At 43.2% G+C, this 19,704-nt stretch overlaps 2 protein-coding genes across 2 annotated transcripts in view; both read right to left on the reverse strand.

The window, feature by feature from the left end:
- Nucleotides 1–1,032: 1,032 nt before the first annotated feature.
- On the reverse strand, nt 1,033–3,872 carry LOC119799291 (V-type proton ATPase subunit B, brain isoform-like). The gene is made up of 3 exons (XM_038309115.1): nt 3,708–3,872; nt 2,194–2,323; nt 1,033–1,169 (listed from the first exon to the last, which is right to left on the reverse strand). Exons 1-3 carry the CDS (start codon nt 3,870–3,872, stop codon nt 1,033–1,035), a joined length of 432 nt encoding a protein of 143 aa, XP_038165043.1.
- Nucleotides 3,873–8,534: 4,662 nt separating this feature from the next.
- The window catches only part of LOC119799281 (RNA/RNP complex-1-interacting phosphatase-like), a 23,391-nt gene continuing 12,221 nt past the window's right edge, over nt 8,535–19,704 (reverse strand). Inside the window, exons 4-8 of the mRNA XM_038309104.1 lie at nt 16,600–16,723; nt 15,167–15,274; nt 15,019–15,094; nt 14,607–14,729; nt 8,535–9,171 (exon numbers count right to left, since the gene is read on the reverse strand). Of these exons, the coding sequence (XP_038165032.1) occupies nt 8,883–9,171; nt 14,607–14,729; nt 15,019–15,094; nt 15,167–15,274; nt 16,600–16,723 (720 nt within the window). The 3' untranslated portion in view covers nt 8,535–8,882. The remainder of the gene's footprint in view (nt 9,172–14,606; nt 14,730–15,018; nt 15,095–15,166; nt 15,275–16,599; nt 16,724–19,704) is intronic.

The raw sequence follows: 19,704 nt of genomic DNA on the forward strand, positions 1-19,704 counted from the left end.
CTCCAAGCGTTCTCACGTACCTCGCTCTACTAGCTGGTCCATCTTCAGTCGTTTTCCACAATGGCGGTCAGACAAACAAAACAAGCCGGATGAGGAACCAAACAGGAAATACGCATAGAGTAGAGCAGATGTAGATTTGACCAATCAGAGGCCTCCTATCTGCTGTCACCTACAATTTTGGAGAGGTGCAGCAGAGTGTCTGCGGAGGGGGCGGGGCATATCTGCGGTAACTGCGACACACACGCAGACCACCTGGTTTAAATCAGCCTTTAGCCCACATAGTCCTTTTTAATAGTGGGCTCATACACGTAGAGCCTGTGTTACCATACGAGGCTTATAGAAGACTTTTACATTTTTGTGTCTCCAGACAGATTTTAGTTTTTTTGGTCCAATATTGCTCTTTGAACAGTTTGTGTTGCCGGCCCCTGTACTAGGTCATCAAATCAATTCAGTTCAGTCTGTCCAATCAGCTGCCTGTAGTGAATTTAAATGTCCAGCAGGTGTCGGTATTCTGGGAGACAGTATCAATGCAGCATCAGTACAGTTTGGCTTCAAGATGCCTCGTTAACCATCACTACTGATCAACATTAAGGTCCCTCCTGAAAAAGGGATATACTGAGAGTTTAGAGAAAAATTTAGAAAAAAGTTTTTTTTACCCTTTTAGTTTCTAGTGATCTGTAATTCACAATTAAGTCACAAGATACGATCAGACTTTTTGCCAAATAACACGTAGAAAACATGGCGGTTTAGTTCATGCAAATAGGATGCAGACATTCAGTGAATAATGGGATCCTCTTCCACCTTTTTTTGTTTTTGTAGACTGAATTCATCTCGGCGCCACTTTTTGCTGATTAAAGGCAAGATGTTGACATTATTATCTGGATCAACAGATTATTCTCCTTCTGGACTCCACCTGTCAGCCAGGAGGATTCACCATCAGATGAAAGCAGCGAGCATCGGGATAGTTACGGCATCGCAGAGCTACACAGTAGGGCCTAACCCAGAGGAGGGTGGGGGGGCAGGAAGCAGCGACTAATGCTTGGATTCTCGGGGGTAGAACTCAGCCAAGGTGCTCTGAGGGATTCTCTGCAGCATCTCTTTGGGGAAGATCCTCATGAGCTGCCATCCAATGTCCAGAGTTTCAAACACGCTCCTGTTCTCATAGGCCCCTGGACACACAAGCACACACAGCAGAATGCTGGTGAACATTCTCAGTCATCCAGGTCTTAGTTATTCTAAAAAAAGTTAAACAAACCCCGGCTGCAGCAGACTAGTGTTAATTAGTGAGTCGAAAATATTTTCGTCAACGCACATTTTTCACCGAACGAAAACTAGACGAGACGAGACGAAAATCCCCACTAATAAACAATTACTGGGAGTAAATCAGAAATAATTTTCGTTGACTAATAAAGACGAGACGAAAATGCAGTTCGGTAAATAAAGACTGGACTAAAATCTATGGACATTTTAGTTCACGAAAAAAGACGAGACAAAAATTACATATTATTATATAATATGGTTTTGTCAAATCCTGTCTCCTCCTCCGCCTCACACCCACTTTCAAACCTGGAGCGGGCGGACACAGAGTAGCCTACACAACACCTGTCATGGTGAAGCGGCGACAAGTTAGAAGCAAAACATGCTTTGCCCCGGGCTTTGCAGGCATTTGTGTTTGTGTCTTTGAACTTTAACAATGTTCAAAATACATATGCAAATATTGTCAGAACATCTTCCATGTCTGCATGTGTTCCTTAAAATTGTGTTTTTTATCAAAAAGATGAGAAAAAATGTTGAAATGTGAAATAATTTTAGGAAATGTTAAATATTATCTGCTGACAAAAAAGTAAAAGGTTAAAATGATGTCCTGACTAAAACTAGACTAAAATGTTGACAGTTTTTGTTGACTAAAACTAAACGAATAAAATTATGTTTTCTTGGCCTAAAATAAAGACTAAAATGCTCTGACTTATAGTCGACTAAAACTAGACTAAATAAAAATGTGATGATGTCGACTAAATGTGATCAAAACTAACAAGCGATGCTGAAACTGGACTAAAATTGAAACTAAAAATAAAAATGCTGCTAAAATTAACACTACAGCAGACAGCTAACATTAGCCTCGGCTGCAGCAGACGGGCTAACGTTAAAGACTATTTTTAACAGAATTAATGTTTTATATGATGAGCGCCTCACCCTGGGAGATGAAGTTCTTCTCAAACTTAGTGAGGAACTCCAGATAAAGCAGGTCGTCAGCCGTTAGAGCTTCTTCTCCCACCACCGCCTTCATGGCCTGGACGTCTTTTCCTATGGCATAACATGCATACTACACACACACGGCTAACCCCACTGAAATATTATGACGGACCATTGATGGACTGCTGACGTACCACTGATGGACCGCTGAGGGACCATTGATGGACTATTGATGGACCTCTGACGTACCACTGATGGACCGCTGAGGGACCATTGATGGACTGCTGATGGACCACTGACGGACCACTGATGGACCACTGATGGACAGCTGAGGGACCATTGATGGACTATTGATGGACCTCTGACGTACCACTGATGGACCGCTGAGGGACCATTGATGGACTGCTGATGGACCACTGACGGACCACTGATGGACCACTGACGTACCACTGATGGACCGCTGAGGGACCATTGATGGACTATTGATGGACCTCTGACGGACCATTGATGGACTGCTGAGGGACCATTGATGGACCACTGATGGACCACTGACGTACCACTGATGGACCGCTGAGGGACCATTGATGGACTATTGATGGACCTCTGACGGACCATTGAAGGACTGCTGAGGGACCACTGACGTACCACTGATGGACCGCTGAGGGACCATTGATGGACTATTGATGGACTGCTGATGGACTATTGATGGACTGCTGATGGACTATTGATGGACCGCTGAGGGACCATTGATGGACTATTGATGGACCGCTGAGGGACCATTGATGGACTATTGATGGACCTCTGACGGACCATTGATGGACTGCTGATGGACCACTGATGGACCGCTGAGGGACCATTGATGGACTGCTGAGGGACCATTGATGGACCACTGATGGACCACTGACGTACCACTGATGGACCGCTGAGGGACCATTGATGGACTATTGATGGACCTCTGACGGACCATTGATGGACTGCTGAGGGACCATTGATGGACCACTGATGGACCACTGACGTACCACTGATGGACCGCTGAGGGACCATTGATGGACTATTGATGGACTGCTGATGGACTATTGATGGACTGCTGATGGACTATTGATGGACTGCTGATGGACTATTGATGGACCGCTGAGGGACCATTGATGGACTATTGATGGACCGCTGAGGGACCATTGATGGACCACTGATGGACCACTGACGTACCACTGATGGACCGCTGAGGGACCATTGATGGACTATTGATGGACCTCTGACGGACCATTGATGGACTGCTGATGGACCACTGACGAACCACTGATGGACCGCTGAGGGACCATTGATGGACTGCTGATGGACTATTGATGGACCTCTGACGGACCATTGATGGACTGCTGATGGACTATTGATGGACCTCTGACGGACCATTGATGGACCACTGATGGACTGCTCATGGACTATTGATGGACCACTGAAGGACCACTGACAGACATCTGATGTACTGCTGATGGACTATTGATGGACCGCTGACGGACCTGCTGCCTCTCACACTCACTCAGGCGGGGCTGGGAGATGTAATCCCGGCTCACAGCCAGCGCGTGCTCCCGGGATGCGGCTGCGGTCGGTCGGTTCCCGCTGATGGCCGATGAGATCTCGCTCATGGCTCCGTTGACCATCCCTCTGAGCGCCTTCATCACCATGATTCCACCTGCAGCAGCCTCAGCGACGTTCAGCGCATGCGCAGACTGCAGCAGGCCGAGGTCTGGTCGGATTCCAAGAGTCCTCGTTATGCGGCCTTAAAATGCGTCCTTCTTTTTGCCTGATTTGAAGGACGGGTCTGATGTATCCTCGGTATTCTTGGATATCCCAGGATTCATTGCGAGACCAAGCAAGCTGTGATCAGAGGAAAGGTTACTTGGCGCCGAACAGTGGTGAAAATTGGAAGTTCAGTTGAATATAATACAAGTCATTTAATAGTTCCGTCTGAGATTAATGAAAAATAGTTGTTTTAATGGTTATTGAGTCAGATATGTGGCGGTAATGTTTGGTTTATCTAAAGGTTTTTATCTGTTACTGTGTAAATGGGTTTGGCTGGAATTTAAGGACAGATACTAATAGATCTGCAGGGTGGGGACTATAAATCTGATAGGATTTTATTTTTTTATTGCTGTTTTGCACAATATGCTTAACTACGTATTTTTTGTTGTTGAATATTAGAGATTTTGCAGATATATTTTTTATAAATAAAATTGTTTAGATTTACTTATATATTTCTACCCCTTTTATAGAATAGAAAATCCCTTTATTGTCCCACAATGGGCAGATTTACAGCAGCAGAAAGATTATTGAAAATGGTCATACAGATGAGGACCTTAGAGAAATGTATAAGAATAACATTATAGGGAAGAGTTAAAATATAAACAATAAAATACTGTAAAGTGTTTTAACAATATAAAGCTGGAGAATAAATAACCAATATGCAGCTATGGACATTTTTACAGTCATGGATATTTGAAAATAGCAGCAACATCAGAGATGTGCAGAATGACAGCAGCAGGTATTTTAACTGACTAAGGTTTGTATCATTACATTTGATTTGATTTTTTCCTGCTCCCGGTGGTGTGTCAACGTTTACGGTTGCTAAGCAACAGAGCATACGGCGGTAAAACCCTCCGAAGGGTAGACCTGGTCGAATTCACAGCCTAATCTCTTCCGGTCTCCTTATTTTCAAGGACTTCGAAGGATCCAGTCTAAGTAGACCGCGTCCTTGAGGACCCGTCCTAGGTTTTCGAACAAAGCCAAAGATCTGTAACCAGTCTGTTCATCTTAATGTTTAATTTAAATGTAGTCTAGAATGAGGTAGAATTTATGCTTTTCACTATTTAAATAACAGAAAATAATAAAACCATAAAATTATCCACCAATCATCCTTCCTTCCTCTTCCTTTCCATCCATCTTCCTTCCTTTCTTTTTAAATTATTTCATTTCTTTGAGACATCAACTTAAAGAGTTCAGCCTTTTCTTGATAAGCCCTACCATCATGACATGTTTTTTTTCTAGATTACTCTGATGTTTAAAAAAGAAACAAAAACAACAAAAATATGTTTGTTTAACCTTTTCAGAGCTTTTTAAATCAGATCCCAGTCTTTTTTAATTAAATTTTCTCGTTGTCAACCTTTTCATCTCAGTTATCACTCAACACACTGAATTAAAGTTCATTTCAAATTTACTCTTAGTTTATGTACTGTTTTTTTACTGTACTTTTTGTTTTAAATAATAGGATTTAAAATCCTAGTCCAGCAGCATTGTCATTCACATTTTCCTGAGTTTTCACGTTATGATAAATGTTTTATATGTTTAGATGCAGCCAATAAATAATGTAGAGATAATTATTTAAATATAGACAATAAATAATTCAATATAACCTACAATAACTCAAATATTGTTCTAGGTCATCAAATCAATTCAGTTTAGTCTGTCCAATCAGCTGCCTGTAGTGTCTTTAAATGTCCAGCAGGTGTCAGTATTCTGAGACAGAATCAACGCAGCATCAATAGTTTGGCTTCAAGATGCCTCATTAACCATCACTACTTCAGATGCTTAAAATTAAAATGAAACCAGATTCATTGACTCTGCTATCTAAACATGATTAGACTTAGACTCAGCTTTATTAATCCCTTGGGATTACTCTTTGAGGGAAATTCTGTTTCCAGATGCTCATATAGAGTATAAAGAGCAAGATGATATTAAAGGTAAAAAAACAAACAAACAAAACAACAGACAATATATACTGTCGCTACAAGCATGCTTAGTGTGAGGGATTGCTGAAGAATCAATGAGTCGATGCAATCAGCTGGTTTTCCTTAGATAGAAAACTTTGAATAAATCTGACTGGATGATCTGGTTGTCAGATTTAACCATCATCTTAAAAAAAACCTATTTATTTTGTATGTGTAATGAACAACAAGTTGGGGCAGCACCAAGGACTTTGGTAGGGACACTATTGGTCTGATGTCCTAGGAAAAAATATGCATGCTCGGTTTTTTATGCTTGATGTGAAAATCAGGGAGTATTTCATTTAAAGAGAAAAGCAGCATTTCTTGCTACATTTATACAAATTTTATAAGCACTACACAAACTAGATGCTGTTTATCAATGAATGTGGAATTAGGACCGTTTTCCACTTTGAAAAGGTTTGCATTTGAAGTTACCAGCAACTGGAATTTTCCTGTTTCTTTTGAAGATATTGAATCGTTCAGAGGTAAAACCCACTCTTATCTTTTAAATGTTCTGTTTGTATCATTAAACAAAGCAAAATAATAGATTAAAGGAACGCCAAATAAATGAAGTGTATTTACATGAACACTGGAACTAAAAGAGGAACTGACACTGAGCTTTTAGAACATTAACTCTACAAGTCGTACATTTAGGCTGGAGTTACTCTGTTTCACCCATATCATGTATTTTATCTAGGGCTGAAACAATTCATCAGATTAATCTATTATTGAAATATTGTCCACAAATTTAGTTATCGATTAATTGTAAACTGGAGTATAGAGACTCTAAAACATGTCTTTAACACACAGGGCGAGCCACTTGGAGCAGGAATTATACCAAAATTGTAAAAAAATATATAAACATTTTGCTTTTTGGATAAAAAATGTTTTCATCTGTCAGTATTCTCCATCCAGAACTCCTCTACTGCTGCAACAACGCTGTATTTTAAATTTTAAACATATTATTCACATCTAATTGTTGATAGGGACAAGTGGGTCAGTACAAAATTGGTCCCTATGCAAACCTGCGCCCATGGGCAGCACCAAGTCCAACCACAAAGAAATTATCTGAATGAAACTAATTATTTTGATGGGTTTTTTTGTTTTGTTTTTTATACCAACAGGCTATAATGAAAATGAACTTAAATTAAACAAAACTAATGAGTTTATTCATAAAATTTAAGAAGTAGAACTAAAAGGTTTACTAAAAATAATTCCTCCAGTAAAGAATAGATAGCCAACATGAGGAAGGAAGTTTTTCTACTTTGTTACTTGACGCCTCTGAGGTTGAAAAGTAACACAAGCTGCTGCAAAACCTAAATAACTCATGAGACTGTTAAATCAACAAAAGACAAGCAGAGAGTTTTAGACCAAAAACAAACTTTAATGACGCAGAGAATCCTCTGAATCAGCCAAGGCAGAGGAGAAACATCCTGAACAGTCAGAACATTTCCAAACTCTGAATTATATCCAAAAGTTTCAAAGAAAATACAAAATATATCAAGAAGGCAAGAATCAACATCACATTTTAAAATATTTATGCCCTTAAACAACACTGTGACCTTACCCTCATTTTAATTTAACTTAAAAACTATCCAATCATGATGGAAACCTTGAATGATGAGAAATGACGTCTTTAGAAGAACATCTACTTTCATCTGGGTCTTTTTAACATAAAGAAACACTGCAGGCTAAAGTTCAACTTTACATTCTTCGACCGCAAAGACCAGCCAGTTTTAGAAGCCGTATGCGATTTAAACAAACACAATAAAATATATTGTTTAAGTTAAAAAGCCAGTGAGGCTGCAGAGCAGGAGAAAGAAGGAGAGGAGGAAATTCAAGCCATTTCTATGATGTCACATTTATTTCAAAACGCCCACAAGCAAAATAAAGGTTAAACTACTTCTGCGCATGGTTTCTCTTCCACCGTACAACAAAATCACACATGCGAGAGAAACTGCCGCTCAGAGAGGTAAAAACCGCTCTCCACGCACGCCAGCTGCTCCAACGCGCGCTCGGGATCGTGCTGGGATCCAACCGCACACACCATTTTCTATCCAGTGGTCACACTCGAGGACGGCTGAGCTCTCAAAAGCGTCTCTACCCTCGGACTGATTTTCTCCTCGCACGAAGGAAAATGTGTTTTAACTGTAAGCCATGATCAGACAGGAAGTAGCATCAGGAAGCCTTAGACTGACAGCTGGTCATCCGTAAGTGAAGACTACGACTAGAGGAGGGACAGAGGCGGAGCTTCTCTAACGTCTGCGATACGTGGGTGGTAAGCGTCAGTCAAAGGCTTCCTGACGCTACTTCCTGTGTGATCAGGTCTGCAAGGCCCAATCAGGAAGAGGCTTACAGAAGAGGTTTGTCTCTGCCCAACCTGTCAAAACACATTTTCCTTTAAGTGAGGAGAAAATGAGTCAGAGGGCAGAGACGCTTCCGAGAGCGCAGCCGTCCTCGAGCGTGGCCACTGGATAGAAAAACCGTGCGCACAGTGAGATCCTGAGCACAATCGCGCGTGGAGAGCGATTTTTATACTCCGATTTTGTTGTACGGTGGAAGATAAATCATGCGCAGAAGTAGTTTAACATATATTTGAGTGTCTATTTTGCTCACAGGTGTTTTGAAATAAAGTGACGTCATGTATTTCTTCCGTCAATCAAACTTAGACCTTGGTGCCACCGTCCTGCTTCTGCATGTCTTCCCTCTCTCTCTTTATCATATTAGAAACTCCGTGGTGAGATAAGAAGTTGTAACTGGGAGGAAGATCAGTTAAAAGAACTCATTTAAAATTTGTAAAATCAAGAAGAAACTGTGAGAAAATCTTATAAAAAAAAACAAAAAAATAAATCAGAAATAGAACCAGATTTAAAACCCTAAAAGTTTGGTTAGAACAGCCTAAAAGAACGGGCTGCACATCGACCCGTTTGGCGCCTAATATCCGTCATAGCCGTTGGCTCGGTGTCTGGTTCTGGGCCGGCTCCAGTCCTCAGCTCGTCCTTCCCCTTCAGGCTTCGGCGTCCAAAGGGGGGAGTAGCGTGGAAGTAAAGGGGGAGGAGTCATCCTCCACTGAGCGCCTGGATGAGGGGAAGTCCATCTGTACGGATGGTAGGGAGCTGATAGAGGGGGAGGGGGGTGGGCGAGTAAGGGAGGGCGGGGTATGTGGGTAAGGTGAGGGGGGTAAGGGTGAGTGCGATAGTTTGATCCTCTGGGGGGATAAGTCCTGCAGGAATAAAAAAAAAGAATATCTTTGAGTACATTTTTGAGATATTTATGCAAATAAATCAGAAAACGTTTGAAGCCGAAAATCGTCCCATTTCAGTGATACGATCAACAACTAACCCAAAAACATCCTCGACAGAAACTAACAGCTTCCGTTCAACACGAATCACATCAGCAAACCTTCCGCTGGACGCCAACAGCTCCTGAAATGTGAGGGCGGGGCTTATGATGCGTTCACACCAAGCGCCATCTTGGCATCAAAGCGTCAGTAGGGAGGCCCAGACGTCCCTCTCCCCAGCCACTTGGTCCAGCTCCTCCAGGGGGAACCCCAAGGCGTTCCCAGGCCAACCGAGAAACATAGTCCCTCCAGCACCTGGAACACCTCACCAGGGAGGCGTCCAGGACACATTCTAACCAAATGCCTGAGCCACCTCAACTGGCTCCTCTGAAGGAGGAGCAGCCATTCTACCCTGAGCTCCTCCCCCAATATCTAAGGGAGAGCCCAGACACACTACAGAGAAAACTCATTTCAGCCGCTTGTATCCGGGATCTCGTTCTTCCGCTCATGACCCAAAGTTCATGACCACAGATTAGAGCAGGGAGGAATGTAGATTGACCGCAGTAGGTAACATTGTGACAACCGGCTTGTTGCACAGAGCTGGCTGCACCGTTATTCATAAATCCTCCTGCTTCTTCACAGCTCAAGACACGCCTTCTTTATGCCCGCTGAACACATGCACTTACCTGATTGGTCCACTGTTCAATCTGGCTCCTAGCTCCAGTTTGAAAATGTCAGTGTCTCAGCAGACAGCGTAACAGAAACAGCTGCTGCTACTACGTCTGCATATTCCGTTCTGTCGACCAGTAACAAAGTCTGTCCGAGGACGTTTAATCCCTCGTGCTTTCAGTATTTTGCCTCTGTTCTGGATCCCTCCGATCATTAACGAAAAGGAGAAAACCAAACAAACAAACTTCATTCTGTGCTCCTGCCGTGCCGACGTGTCATCACAATTACCCGGAAGCCGGTGACGTCACAGTTAAAGATCCTCCATAAGTGCTATACTTACTGAAAATATAAAATCTAATTAATCATTTTGCCCCTTTACAAAAAATAAAATAAATTTTAAATATATTCATCTAGTGAAACCAACAACAGAAAACCTGATCCAGTTCCTGCCTCTGAACAAGATTTGTTTCTCATCTGACCTGTAAGTCCATTCTATGTACCGTATGTTTGTTTGTGCTGTTTTATATGCAATTGTAGGACTTTTGTTGTATATAGGCTCTTATGTTTTTTTTTCTCTTGTTTATTCACTCTTGCTGTGGGGCAATTTATATTGGAGCCCTAATCCGTTGGGAAAAAATGGACATTTATTTTCTGGGGAAGAATTTTGTGATTATTTTTTGATGGCTATATATTTAAGCCTGATTTTTGTTGGTCTATTTGTGAAGAGTTTTCGTTCTTTATTTGTAAGGGTCTACACACTTAAGTGTATGGTCCTTGTGTGACTGGTTTAAAAATATATTAATATTTATCCTACTTGTCAGGAGGGATACCTGACTGGCACCGCTAAAACAGTGACAAACACCCAGTAAAAAACAAAAACTAAAATAATTAAACTTGTGAAACGGTCACAACATATTTCCAAGGGGCTCCGCCCCTTCTTATGACGTCAATACAGTATATGGCAACTCCGCTCGGACAAACTGTATTGCACCAGTTTCTTAAGGATCAAATCTCTTCTGGAGTCTCAAAATATTATTACCTATATTTGTTATTATTTTACATTTCATCTGTGATCTAAAGGTTCCAAAAGTAGAAAACAATCATTGTCAGTCTGGAAGGAAAGTCCTGCCTTCTAAGACAGACTGAGCTCTGCTATTTAACAAGGTGATAAAAAATGTCTTATTTTTATTTTATTTTTTTTAGTTCTGAGGGTAGATGTGGAACAATAAAACATCTTAAAAATGACTTTCATAAAGATTTTAGGCAAATAAAACATTTATTCTACTTGTATAAAACAACCTGTTGTTGTTGACACAAGTTTAAAAGTATTGTAGCTTAATATGGCTAACTGACTCAGCTAAAAGAGGCTAACATGTTAGCTACAGCTAGCCACAGCGCTCCCCAGCTCTTCCCCTTTACATCATTATTTTTTTACAGTTTTGTTATCAATCAAGTAAAACTTCATTGGTCATTTGAGACGCTAATGCTACAGATGCTCCAGACTCGGCACACGGACGCTGCGTTGTCTGGGCAATCACAATGTTTTACATCATGTGGCAACGTTCAGCTAATCATGTAGCGTATCGTTACTGGCAGGAAGCAGGACGCCAGCAGATCTGGGAGCTCCAGCGGCAAACGGAGAGCTTTGCTTGTTGGCTCAGCTCTCTCTTCACCACAACAGACCGGTACAGCGCACGCTTCACAGCAGACGCCGCACCAATCCGCCTATCGATCTCCCGCTCCATCTTCCCCTCATTTATGAACAAGACCCCAAGATACTTAAACTCCTCCACTAGGGGCAGTACATTCTCCCCAACCTGGAGAAGGCACTCTACCCCTTTCCGGCTCAAGACCATGGTCTCCGATTTGGAGGCACTGATCCTCATCCCGGCCGCTTCACACTCGGCTGTGAATCGCCCCAGTGAGAGCTGTAGATCACGCCCTGATGAAGCCAACAGAACCACATCATCTGCAAATAACAGAGATGCAATCCTAAGGCCACCAAGACAGATCCCCTCAACACCTTGGCTGCGGCCTGAAAATCCTTCCATATACACTACTCAAAAAATAAAGGAACACTTTGTAATCAGAGTATAGCATGAAGTAAATTAAACTTGTGGGATATTGATTTGGTCAGGTCAGTAGCAGAGGGGGTTGTTAATTAGTTTCAGCTGCTTTGGCGTTAATTAAATTAACAACAGGTGAACTAGAGGGGCAACAATGAGACGACCATCAAACAGGAAAGGTTTTACAGGTGGAGGACACTGACATTTTTCCCCCTCCTCATCTTTCCTGACTCTTTTTCACCAGTTTTGCATTTGGCTAGGGTCACTGTCACTACTGTTCGCATGAGGCGCTACCTGGACCCTACAGAGGTTGCACAGGCAGTCCAACTCCTCCAGGATGGCACATCAATACGTACCATTGCCAGAAGGTTTGCTGTGTCTCCCAGCACAATCTCAAGAGCATGGAGGAGATTCCAGGAGACAGGCAGTTACTCCAGGAGAGCTGGACAGGGCCGTAGAAGGTCTACAACCCATCAGCAGGACCGCTATCTGCTCCTTTGTGCAAGGAGGAGCAGGAGGAGCACTGCCAGAGCCCTACAAAATGACCTCCAGCAGGCCACTGGTGTGACTGTCTCTGACCAAACGATCAAAAAACAGACTCCATGAGGGTGGCCTGAGGGCCCCACGTCCTCTAGTGGGCCCTGTGCTCACTGCCCGGCACCGTGGAGCTCCATTGGCATTTGCCACAGAACACCGGAAGTGGCAAGTCCACCACTGGCGCCCTGTGCTTTTCAGAGATGAGAGCAGGTTCACCCTGAGCGCATGTGACAGACGTGAAAGGGTCTGGAGAAGCCGTGGAGAACGTCATGCTGACTGTAACATCATTCAGCATGACTGGTTTGGTGGAGGGTCAGTGATGGTCTGGGGAGGCATATCCATGGAGGGACGCACAGACCTATACAGACTAGACAACACCACCCTGACTGCCATTAGGTATTGGGATTAAATCCTTGCATCCATTTACCCCATTTACACGACCCTTGAAAAACCGATCCATGCCGAGACCGGTCCGAGCTCGGATCAGTTAACCATCCCGAGCTCGGTTCTGACAACCGTTCTCGGTTCCTCGACTCCTTGCCTCCTAGTGACGATCTGTGGTATTACTGCCAGTATTGAAGGAGGAAATCAATGCTTGAGTATTATTGCTGTACTTCAGTGTTTGCGGAGGGTTAGGGTTAAAATGTTGTGTGGAGAAGATTTCGGTTGTTGTTAAATAGTTGTTCTTCTTCTTCTGTTTCGTGTTGGTTGGCAAGCAACTTCCAGAGGGGCATTACCAACAACTACTGGAATGGAGTGTGAATCGGGATGTGCAGCCAGACGGAGATGACGCGTTCTGCTCATGCGCTCTTGTTATCAGAGAACCGAGCCAGGGAAAAACCGAGCCGAGCCCACCTCTGGAACTGGTCTGCAGTTAGCTCGGTCTGGTTGAGTCTATCTCGGTTCAGTTCAGTTTGCTTTCCATTTACACACGATAAGTTATCTCAGTTACTGAGCTCGGACCGGTCTCGGCACGGTTTTTCAACGGTAGTGTAAATGGGGTAATTGTCAGACCCTATGCTGGTGCAGTGGGTCCTGGGTTCCTCCTGGTGCACGACAATGTCCGGCCTCATGTGGTGAGAGTATGCAGGCAGTTCCTGGAGGTTGAAGGAATTGATACCATTGATTTGGCCCCCCTGCAATTGACTGGCGACCTGTCCAGGGTGGATCCTGCTTCTCGTCCGTAGACAGCTGCAGAAAGGCACCAGCACCCCTCGCCACCCGACTTGGAATTAAGTATGTAAGAAAATTGATGGAAGATTGGCCCCCACGCTCGCCTGACCTAAATCAATCGAACACCTCTGGGAGATTATGTTTCAATCCATCCAACGTCGCCAGGTTGCATCTCAGACTGTCCTTTTTCATTCTATCTCTATTCTCCCACTCTGCAGAATCTGTTAGTTCAATCTCTAACGTTCTGCTCTCTCTGCTTTTTCTCATAGTAGCTTCATCTGGTCTGTTCCTGTTTGGCTGTGACTCCATCCTGGAGAGAAATATCAGCTGTGCTGCTGCCATCAACACCTTTGTTTCTAGATGTTGGAGCTTGGCCTGTTTTCCAGTGTAGTCCTGTTTCTCTGACTGTGACTAACTGGATGTGCTCTCTTCATCCTCTGACATGGGAGCTGGCTCAGAACTCGTCTGCCTGGCTGTGTGTTTCCTGGACGGGGCCGCCTGTGGAGCTGGTTGACAGTTGCCTTTTGTATCTATGCTTCTTTTTCTATGTCTGCTTCTGTCTCCTTGAACCCCAGTGGGCCTCAGCAGATGGCCGCTCACACTGAGCCTGGTTCTGCTGGGGGTTTCTTCCTGTTCAAAGGGAGTTTTTCCTCTCCACTGTCGCTACAAGCATGCTTAGTGTGAGGGATTGCTGAAGAGTCAATGAGTCGATGCAATCAGCTGGTTTTCCTTAGATAGAAAACTTTGAGTCAATCTGACTGGATGATCTGGTGAACTGGAAAATGACCTGAGATGAAATGATGTGAATTGGGGCTATAGAAATAAACTGAATAGAATTTGTTGTGGATTTTTGCAGTGAGACGTCAGAGAGTTCTGTTTCTTATAATCCCACCACGCAGCTTCCCTCCTGCAGTCGTGATCAGATGTAAATACCTGTGGTACCGGGGGTCCCTGAGGCCCCCACACGTCTCTGCTCCGCCGTCTGCTGTGGAAGTGGGCCGACGGACGGCTCTGCCTCTCTGCGGCTCCAGATCAGGCTCGTCCATGCCCTCGTTACTGTTGGAAACAAAAATTACTCAAAGTGTTCAGGAAGTTTCTGTAGAGGATCCCATAAAAACAAATCTAAATAATTCTGTACATCAGCTGAATGTCTGGGAATCAGGGTGGGAATAATCCACCTCTTCGATCTCAGATGTTTTCTTTCTTTCTCATCAAATCATTTCTAACCAATTAGTAACTTTTGCCTCAAAGAGAAAATATATGAAGCTTCTAACAGGCTGAGATGCATTACTGCATCCAGCCAGCAGGTGGAGCCTGTACACATTGTTGAAGGCTTCATTATCACCTCCTCTTGGGACCATGGTGCAGGTCCTCCAGGTAGTTCGGCCTCTCGATGTCGTGGCCCCGCGATGAGTTGAACACTGCAGATTAGAACAGGTGATTCACATCTCTGCACAAATCGTCCCTGTGAGACACGAGGCCAGGAGACTCACGCTGCACCGCCGCCGCTGGCTCCATGCCGTCCACGTCGATCAGGTACCTGCAGATCAGGTAGCCTGTGCGGTTCAGTCCGTGTGTGCAGTGGACTCCGATCAGCCTGTCTGGAAGAGAAGTGGGTGTGGTTAAACCTATCAGATGTTTCTCTACAGCCTGAAGTTTTATTTTGGAAAAAAAACACATTTTTTAAAAGTTTTCCTTCTTTGACATAAAGCCGACAAAAACAAAACTAAATAAAGGGTCAATTTTATCTACACAGGATATTTCTAAACCCAACGAGTCGTTCTCACTGATCGCTATTTATTCACTGGATTGCTGATTGCCCGACAAAAGAGAAGCCAGCCGCCATATTGGTACTCCCCGCTCCCATGGAGACGCGCAGTAAAATGCCTCCCTGTGCAGAAACCAGCAGTTTCTGTCTGCAGGAAGACGTTCCTCAGATAATTTCCCAGTCAGTGGATGAACTAAGCAATAAGTCCATCTATAGCCGATGGATCCTATAGTTTAGTCTGTAGACTAACATTAGTCTGGCTATCTCAGACTGACTGGAAGACATTGACTGAGTTAGACGCTGAAATTGGGTCTAACATTAGAAAATAGAAAGTAGAGGAAATAGAAAGTCATTCACTGAGAAATGTTAATGTAGGAATTCTGTATGAAGTAGATGATGTTGTAGTTTTTGTAGAGTTTGTTGTATTTCTCAGTTGAAAAAAATATATTACATTTTATATTTATGGAAAACAACAACTCAACTCAAACATTTAACATATGGGTAAAATTCCAGCGTTGTTTTTTCTATGCAATGTGATGAACCAATTTATTTGACAAGTTAAAGTTTGGGCTGATCAGTGGGTAGCACTGCTGCCTTGCAGCAAGAAGGTCTGGAGTCTTTCTGCATGGAGTTAGCATGCTCTCCCTGAGCATGCTGGGTTCTCTCTGGGTACTCCAGCTTCCTCCCACAGTCCAGAAACATGACTGTTAGGTTAACTGGCTTTGTCCTGTGTGTCTCTGTGTTGCCCTGCGATGGACTGGAGATCTGTCCAGGGTGGACCCCACTTCTCACCCACTGACAGCTGCAGATAGGCACCGCTTGGGATAAGAGCGATGGAAAATGGAAATGAAATACGTCACAGTAATCGACTGATGCTATGAAACAGCCAGTGTGTCTTAAAGTTATTAATTTGTCTTTATTTTAAAAGTCTTAAGTTCCCCTGAAAATGAGAACATCATCGTTGTTTGATGCTGTAGCGCATAGATTGTTTACATTGTGACCAGTCTAACTAGGGAGTACCAATATGGCGGCCGGTGGCTTCACCTCAACCCCGTACTGCCAACGGGCGATCAGTAATCAGGGGATAAATAGAGATCAGTGGTCGTTCTTCTTTTCACTGCTGCGTTTCGTCCCTCCTCGGCTGGCTCCTCCCCTCACCATTGTCCTCGTTGTCCCGGAGGAAGCGGTGCACGACACGCTTGAAGCTCAGGATGGTGGCGTCGCTGGGAACCTCATGTCCCGCCGTGAAGATCTTGACAAACAGCAGCGACTGTGGAAGGTCCTGCACCGGAGGACAGGAGGAAAAGGTTTTACCGACTGGTTCCACCTCAATCCTGCTGGTCGGAAACTTTCTGGCTCACGATTGATAATCGTAAGATAGGAAGAAGGAAAATTAGAGAAAACCCGGCAGAAAAAAAACGAAATAAAAAGAAAGAAAAGTTTTTCATTATGCTGAAATATATTGCACACATTATTAGAAATATAAACAGTAACAATATTACAATTAAGAAAAGGTGCGGTTTAAAAGTGAGCTTTGACTGAACCTCAGAGGCCTTCTCCTGTTTGCTAAAACTGGATTTTCTAAATTCACAGATACTTAAAACTAGCGCTGCAATTAACAAATATTTAGCAAATTGATTAATCTGTTGATTAGTTTTACGTTTAAGACTATGTTTCATACTCAGATTCCTTAAAGAAGACAGTTTATAAAATTAAACCAGGTGAAACTAAAACGTTCAGATTGAAAGACCAGAACTTTTTTCACTTTAAAGGCAAAATTTTTATAAACTCTTTTTCAATCTTGGTATAATTCCTGCTCTAAGTTGCTTTTTCAGCTAAAGGCATGTTTTAAGGTTTCTGAGCATCCAGTAAATGATTAATTAATTACTAAATTAGGCAACGATTATTTCAAAAATGTATTAATTGTGATTAATCCGATAAATTGTTTCCGCTTTACTCAAAATCAAACTTTAAACCAACTGAATCTTTTTTAGTAACGACCAAAGCAGAGAGGAAAGATGGTTTGAAAGAGGCATGAAGGAAGCCATCTTTGTTCCAACAGAAAAGCATCACAGATCTTTTAGTTATCAGGCTCCTCTCCTGTGGAACCAACTACCAGTTTTAGTCCGTGAGGCAGACACCCTGTCTACTTTTAAGGCTAGGCTTAAAACTTTCCTTTTTGATAAAGCTTCTAGTTAGAGTGGCTCAGGTTATCCTGAGCTATCTCTATAGTTCTGCTGCTATAGGCTTAGACTGCTGGAGGACATAGGGACCCCTTTTTCATCATTCTGCTTCATTCTATCTCTATTCTCCCACTCTGCAGAATCTGTTAGTTCAATCTCTAACGTTCTGCTCTCTCTGCTTTTTCTCATAGTAGCTTCATCTGGTCTGTTCCTGTTTGGCTGTGACTCCATCCTGGAGAGAAATATCAGCTGTGCTGCTGCCATCAACACCTTTGTTTCTAGATGTTGGAGCTTGGCCTGTTTTCCAGTGTAGTCCTGTTTCTCTGAAGATCAAACAGTCTAATCCTTATTCCGATCAGATGGTGAACCCGCACCAACAAACAGGGACCCAGGAGAAGGACCAGTGGGAACGAGGAGGAAGAACCTCCATGCTGCTCAGGAACATCAGCGCTTTGAGGTGTTTCTACTGTGAGACAACAGAATGAGAGACTCCAGGATAAGAGACGACATACCTTCAGAAAAACTGAGCCAAAGTCCGGTTCCCTCTGACTGCAGGGCCTGAAATTCCCAGCAGGATTGCAGGAATATCGCATTATCTGATCCTTCCCTGCGAATCTGTTTTATATAAGCAGGAAATCCCCCCTTATAAAAATCAGGGTAACATGTAGCTACTAATGTGGATGTTTTTAGATTTAGACGAATTCTCCGCTACTCACTGGTGCGCGCATTTCTTCTTCTCTTCTTAGAGAACAGTGTAGCTCTTTGCTAGCAAACCAGATATTAAACCTTATCAGGTTTAATATCTTTAACCTATAAAATATCCCAAACATGGATCTCTGGCTAAAACGTATCAGATGAACAGCTTGTAGAAAAACACAAATCAAAAGCGACGCCGGACCCAGTGATGTCAGGATTGACCCACATACCGCTGATCCTTCAGGCGTCAACATCACTAAGCAGCCCAAAGATACGCTTCAGGCTAACAGGTTCAAGCTACATCCCCGGCTTGAATACAACAATGATTAAATGAACAGCTCCATCTGTAAAACGTACCGTCCTCTAACCATTTACCAGCCCATGCTTTAAAACCTCAACTCTGTCTGCCGCCACTCTGACTGTGTTTTCCTACTGGGGTGAGTACTGGCATACTGGGTTGCAAGTTTATGACAATATTGCGATATCACTATATATAGCAATATTTTACCCAGCAATCAAAATAAATCAAGTGCTGCATATGTTCATCAGAATCCATGTTGTTTGGAGTTTGAGTCAGTTCACGTCTTCCACTGTGACTGCTTCAACTACAGAGATGATGTTGCTGTACAGTAAAAAGGCTCCATAGCGCCATCTCCCATAGTGGCGATGCACAGGTAGTCCAATTTACCCTTATTGTTTTACGGAACTTTTTTGTTTTTATTTTCTGAAAATACATATTAGGAACCGAAAGATGGATATTATATTGGGCAGCAGAATATCACGATATATCGCCAAATAGATTTTTTTCCACATCCCTATTTCCCACTGCAGCAGTGGAAACATGAGCAATCAACGATGCGCTACTAGTGCAGTGTGAAGATGAAATAAAGGAGTTGCAGGTTAAAGCCCCCGCCTGATGTACGAAAAATCTGGCAAAAACACTGGCATAAGTTGGATAAGTTAGGGGTACGTTTTGTTTTAGTTATGAACGCGATGAAACACACTGGCACACGCTGACATACGGGGGAGTACATATATGGAGTACCGTATGCAAGCGTCTGCCATCAGTTCCAGGTCAGTTATCTGATGGTTGACATCCGTTTAGTATCAGTTCCTCATCAGTCGTGGCGTCTAGCTGATCCTAAACTTCTGAGTAACTCGGTCATAACTTCTGCGTAACTTATCCAGAACTTCTCTCCAACATATCAAGGTATCTGACGTGTTCCAGACGAGCGCTGAACGTGTTTCTAACTTCCAGCTACTGTATAATGGCGTATTGGCAGCGTTTTGGTATAAAGGGGGTTCACAGGAGGAAACCGTCAGTTCTCCTCCAGAATTCATCCCCATCATAGGGTGAGCCAGAAGGTGAGATGGATCCTCCCTG

The sequence above is a fragment of the Cyprinodon tularosa genome, unplaced genomic scaffold (genome assembly GCF_016077235.1).
Source record: "Cyprinodon tularosa strain WSP-4 unplaced genomic scaffold, ASM1607723v1 ctg1179, whole genome shotgun sequence".
NCBI classification, from domain to species: domain Eukaryota; kingdom Metazoa; phylum Chordata; class Actinopteri; order Cyprinodontiformes; family Cyprinodontidae; genus Cyprinodon; species Cyprinodon tularosa.